The sequence below is a fragment of the Oryza glaberrima genome, chromosome 8 (genome assembly GCF_000147395.1).
Source record: "Oryza glaberrima chromosome 8, OglaRS2, whole genome shotgun sequence".
In the NCBI taxonomy this organism is placed as follows: Eukaryota; Viridiplantae; Streptophyta; class Magnoliopsida; order Poales; family Poaceae; genus Oryza; species Oryza glaberrima.
The window spans coordinates 2,943,430-2,949,429 of NC_068333.1; the positions used below are offsets into that span (position 1 = coordinate 2,943,430).

Consider the following 6,000-nt stretch of genomic DNA (forward strand, 5'->3'; position numbering starts at 1 on the left):
GTGCTAATAACAATTGTTTCTAGATCATCCAAGCGATCTGAAGTACAAAGGGGATGACATTTTCCATGTTGCAATAAACTAGCAAAAGGCTTGTGCTTTGCTATAGGTAAATGGAACCGTTAAATGCTAAAGGCACAATTAAGCATGCATATTAATATTGTTCCAAAATAGATAAATCTTTAATTAGGTTAAGTATTGGTCAGAAAACCCCAAAATAATATAGATTGTCTTAGCATGCACACTCTCACTCAACTCTCGTGTGGCAGGTGCATGATCTCGCTTCCAAAATCATACATAGGCTCGCATGGAGACCGTTCACGCCACACGTGCATCACAGATGACGCGTGGAGACCAATTTGTCATGTCTTGTAGACGACGATCAGAAAAAAAATCTTATATACTTAAAAATATTGATTTATTCGATAATTCACTGGGCTTCGCCTATTGTCCATTGTCCATACCACACTCGTTTTGCTGTCTACATCCAACATGTTTTTGTTCGTCATCCCACATCATCCATTCGCCATACGATGTACTATAATAATCGGATGAAGCGAAAAGAAACACATAATCTATTCTCCATTCATACAACGTGATAGCTGGAGGACTATTATTTTAAAGAATGTCATCGCCATCTCCGTCTATACAACAACGTTATGGGCACGAAGGCCATAGCCAATCATACCCCCATCTAAAAGAATCTATCAAAACAAGATAGCCAAGGACCTACACTAGAAGATCCGCCATTGATGACAAGAGAAAAACCAAAGCAATTACTAGATCTACTAGAGGGATCTTCCACTCTACCAGCAGCTCATCAGAAAGGAAGAGAAAGGAGGCCAGAGGACCGCGCTAGGGTTCCTCTTTTTTTTTTCTTTTTTTTTTTGGCGTGCGAACCTCAAAACTTGATCCAATATGTTTGGTTTGATACATTATCAAATTTGTTGTGTTTTTGGGGAAGTTTCCAAAGTACACAAAATTATGGTACGAAAAGATATTTGAGGCAACAAACCAAACCTACTCTTGGTTTTGGTACTAACATGGATGAAAAGATATTTGAATCTGAAGTACTCCACTAACAGGAACATGCATGTATGTACCCAAATTCTCCAGGGCAGACGGTTTTACCTCAGCTTGCATCAAAGAAGATCATTGCCGATTGTTCAGTAAATAATAACAATCATACATATTGGAATCTGGAGGCGCATATGTCAGCACCATGATGTTCTGTTACTTCAGACAAGAAAGGGCACGATTACAACTTACTACTGATGAAATTACAAGAGTGATGATAATCATGAGTCAGGGTACAAAGTCATCTAGGCGATTCAGTGCTATATAGTCCCCAAGATAATGTAGAGCTGCCTTTGTGGAAACAGGAATGCAACTCGCTTTTCTGCTAGGATCGTCGATCAATCTACAGCCATGGCATCTGAAGCACCGCCGCTAACTTCCTCTATGCTCATCTTCTGCTCTTCAGTGGCAGCTCTCAGCTCATCTGCTATGCTCCTCTGCTCATCATCGATCGAGATCTGCAGTTCCTCGACCTGTCATAGATACAACATCAGAAATCAATAGGCATCATTCTACTTGCAAAAAATATACCGGATCCAGGCATGAGTATGTTAGGAAGCTTCAAGGAAGAAAATGAAAAATGATTGAAATAACTATATTAGTCTTTCAAGATCCTTTCTTAGATAAATGGAAGCTAATAGCTTAGCATGTAAAATCCAGAAACAGACATATCTTTACTAATCTGGCCAATAATTCCTATACATAGTTTTGTATTGTGGGAAACGATGCCTGTAAACTATCATCAAGCCTGCCGTCCAGATTAATTAAGTCCAGTGAGTAACTGAGTATCCTCTGTACCACTCTACATTGAAAAGAAAAAGGTATGATTCAGAAAAGCAAAAGTAACATGACGAATAAACTCACCACATGAAGAAGAAGAGCAAACTGCTTCTTCCTTAGTTCCAGGGTCCTTATACATGCAGTATTCTCAGCCTCCAAATTAGCAATCTCCTTCTCAAGATCCGCAATGAGCTTTTCTGTTTCTGATCGTGGAGGCTGCAAAGAAATCATTTTTCTGATTGCTTCGCACTCCTCTTTGTGCTGCCTCTCAATTTTGCTCTGTTCCAGTTGCTTCTTGAGATCCTCAATATCAGTCTGAGCTTGCAAGATTTGTCGCTGAATCTCATCCTGCAGCTCGTTGAAGCTCTCCTTCTCCCTAAGGTTTGCATCAACGACAGCCTTGCTTTTAAGAAGAGGCAGCTCAAAAGTATTAATTTCCTGTAAAAAGGCCTTGTACAGCCTCTCACAGTCACTTATGTTGTCTGCATCCTTCTCAACCTCAGTGGCAAAGGACATGAACTTCTTCTGAAGCTTCTTAAGTGGTGGTTCACCCCTGGTAGTTGTTGTCCTGGTCAGAAGCCTATGTTTAATAATCGCATCATCTTCCTGCGGCCCAAATGCATAGTGTGCAGACATGTCTCCGCCCCTTCCAGCAACTTTCCTCCCTTTGGCAAGCATTTCACAATTTGAGGGATCCAATTACTGAAATCAGCACAGTGCTATAATAAAAAGAAACCGTATCATTTGGAAGTCAATCAAATTTATCTGTTTTGACTGACCTCAAATATAGAGGTTAATAAATTCATCTACAGGAAAATGGAGATGAATGGGCATAGAGCAACTCAGTAGTGAAGCACAAATCAGACAGCAGTAGTGTACACAAGACTAAAAGAATATGATGGGTGAAGACTGAAACAAACTTCATGATCCCATTCCCACACACCCAGTCATATATATATAGTTGCATCACACCCACGATATGCCCACATAAGTACTTTTGCGTTTCACCATCCAGGATAGCGGAGCGGGGCCAGGATCGCTGGACGCCTAGGGCTCAAATTGAAGGCTAAAACTCTCCATGATAATTCATACACTAAAGCACAGTGAAATTACAGGGAAAAGAAAAAGCAAGCTTCAACCAAAATTTCTAAGCATACAGTAAAAATACAACACTGAACTAAAAAATCACTAGAATACTTAATGGGACATAATTTTCACTCTTCATCTACCGTAGGGAGAGAACCTGAAGCTGAATCTGAAAAAGGAAGAATCATACTAAGTATGTAGGTCATGGTAGTGTTTGCGCGTCCTCAAAGCCTAGGGTCAGCAACAATCACATTTAGAGCAAGCTGCCCATTGTTACTTAATAGCCCCTGTTCCTGCTGTTTGTGGGGTTGGGATGGATTCATCGGTTTGTGGGGTTGGAGTGAACTCACTACCATTGGGCTGGACTTGGGTGAATGATTTTAAAGTTGTACTTGTCTTTCATCTAGGAAATCAAAACCAATTCCTAATTGAGTAATTGACTACCTGCTATCAAATGCAAAATAAGGATAGATTAGAGAGGAGACTGACTTGTAGTATTTGGGTAATCAAGCTTTGAAGCGCTGCAGCTCGTCGCCGGCTTGCCGCTGCCGAGATGCGCCGCCGATGTGTGCGCTGCCGAGATGCGCGGCGTTGCCGTGGACCTGTGTTGGATTTGGCGAGATGGCGAGAGGAGAGGAGCAGGTCGAGAGAGGGATGGGGGCGCTACTGGCCTGATGGGGGAGGCAGAGCGAGAGGAGAGGCGGTGGGACTAGCGGAGGACGGCGAGCTCCTCGGCGTCGGCGTCGGCGGCGGCGAGACCTGGAAGGAGAAGGGCGGCGGCGTCTAGGGCTCGCGTGAGCAACTACGCGGCTGCATCACATAACATGGGCCTGGTTGGCCCACTGTATCAAGCATGGGCTTCGGACGAAAGCCCTGGCCGGGCCGTCAGCCTTCCTGCACATGGGCTGTAAATAGGCCGCGCGATCAGAGATGGATGCTGCTTGTTCGTGGCCCATGGTGGTGGGCCGTGGGCCACTTCTCAGGCGCGGGCCCGTGTCGGCAGTAAACGACAGGGTAGAACCAGAAGCAGGTTGTGCACAGGTGGGCCACCACGTGTACAGAGAAGCTCTGGATTGGGCGGTTGACTTTGTCGGTGCCAGCGTGGCACGTAAGTACGGGTACTGTGTCCAGGTCAGACTGCCTTGCTGTTCAATAGTGATATGTAAAACCTACCGACAATAGTGTACCTTTTGTTTTTATTTGATACTCTGGTTATCACAAACCTAACTTTTTCTTCAAACTTTCAACCTTTTCCGTCACATCAAACTTTCCTATTCACATAAACTTCCAACTTTTCCATCACATTATTTCAATTTTAACCAAATTTTCAATTTTGACATAAACTAAACACAACCTATGTCTCCAGGTGTAATTTATTACATATTTGCAACATTTCTTTAATATAAAATATGTTAGCCCTATCTTTTAAAAGTAATCATAAGGGTGTCCAAGCATGTTCATACGGGTGATTGTACATGGTTTTTGAGCGGTTGTGTGTTTGTACCGTGTTTCTCAAATAATAACAATATTTTTTTCATTATGTGCGTGAGTTCATGTATGTGCGCCCATTTGTATGAGTGCGTGTGTATGCATTGTGTTTCACCAAAAAAACATAATACGCTTTTCATTCAAAAATAATACTACTAACTAGGCATACCATTATTGTTATAAGTGCACTCATTATTTTAGGACGAAAAGAAATAGCACCTTGTTGTATGGCAAAATGGACCAGCCAATGTTTTCTCAAAATGCACTACTAAAAGAATAATTTTCGCAGGTGGCCAACACAACTGACAAAATGGATACAACCAATGTTTTCTTAAAATATGCTTCTAAAAAATAATTTTCGCAGGTGGCTGACATAAACGCTAGCAACCAAAGGCCATTGAAAATCCCGGTTGCGGTTCGCTTGAAAAAATCGATTTTCGGAGGTGGACCTTAAGAGGACCACTTGTGAATATCTATTTTTGTAGGCGGCATTACTAAGAGGACCGCTAGAAAAAAGGTTTTCTGCCAAAAAAAATCCAAAGATGGCGCTGCATTTTCAAAATCAACATCCAAAGATGGCACTGTATTTTCAAATCCACATCTAAAGAGCACTACATCTATTTTTCACTCCATTTCCAACATGCAAACATCAACACATGCAAATGAATTTGCATCAACAACCATCGTTGTGCTGGTTATCATCGTCGCAGCGCCATCTGTTGTCGTTTTTGGAGTGGGATAGGGAGGACTTCAAGATCCGGAACCACGTAGATCCAGCCACCGTTGCCACTAGATCTACGGCCTCTAGTCACTGCCGCCACTGGATCCGCGGCTTTCCGTCGTCATCGCCAACGGCTTCCTCCCTTCCCACCGCCGAATCTACTTCTCGTCGCCACCGCCGCCATCACCAAGGGCATAGGCTGGAGGGTGTGTGTGTGTGTGTGTGTGTTTGTGCGTGTGTGTGTGTGTTCCGAGGGGGGGGGAGATGTGTCGCACCGTGGAGTCTCTGGAATTTAAGAACATAGTTTTTTTTAGTCGGTGCTCTTTTCGATGGCGATCACTTAGGAGGTTCACTTATAAAAATAGGTGACTATTTTTTACAAGCAAACCTATTAAGTGACAACAACCAACAAAAATCGATTTTTGCTGGCAGTTCATGACTGGAATTTCACAAAGTATGTTCATTACACCCGCTAGTAAAAAAATAAAAGGGTGGTGTCATGAAGAAATGGTATTGTAGTGGTGATAACAATAATTAAAAGAACAAACAATGTTGAACAACTAATTATCATTTTGGAATATCATTGGTCAAACTTTCGAAACTTCAAGCATCAATTCGTTTTCAGAATACTTTCAGAATTTAGCTGGATTAAACACTAGAAAAAGCTCCATATATATCATATACTATGTCCCAAGACTCACTACCATAATATGATAAATTATTAGCTAACGAATATATCCCAACAGTACAATTTCTCTGTGCCCTTTGAACATCCCATTGTTATACATATAATTAATTAAGTAGTACATTATACGTGTCAATTAATCAGTGTAAACTAGGACGGATCTAGT

General features: G+C 42.0%; 1 protein-coding gene across 2 annotated transcripts; it reads right to left on the bottom strand.

Moving 5' to 3' along the window:
• Nucleotides 1-1,093: 1,093 nt before the first annotated feature.
• Nucleotides 1,094-3,743, bottom strand: LOC127783376 (THO complex subunit 7B-like). 2 transcript variants are annotated; one of them, XM_052310641.1, is made up of 3 exons: nt 3,430-3,743; nt 1,939-2,519; nt 1,094-1,547 (listed from the first exon to the last, which is right to left on the bottom strand). In XM_052310641.1, exons 2-3 carry the CDS (start codon nt 2,488-2,490, stop codon nt 1,413-1,415), a joined length of 687 nt encoding a protein of 228 aa, XP_052166601.1. In that variant the 5' UTR covers nt 2,491-2,519; nt 3,430-3,743; the 3' UTR covers nt 1,094-1,412. The 2 variants fall into 2 exon arrangements, with proteins under 2 accessions (XP_052166601.1, XP_052166600.1); XM_052310640.1 differs by having other exon boundaries at nt 1,939-2,573.
• Between the last annotated feature and the right edge of the window lie 2,257 nt (nt 3,744-6,000).

Excerpts from the sequence above, each read along its gene's own strand:
- LOC127783376 (XM_052310640.1), bottom strand. The coding sequence starts at position 2,532 with ATGCTTGCCAAAGGGAGGAAAGTTGCTGGAAGGGGCGGAGACATGTCT. Across the intron at positions 1,548-1,938 it reads TTGCTCTTCTTCTTCATGTG|GTCGAGGAACTGCAGATCTC; the intron begins GTGAGTTTATTC and ends TATCTATGACAG.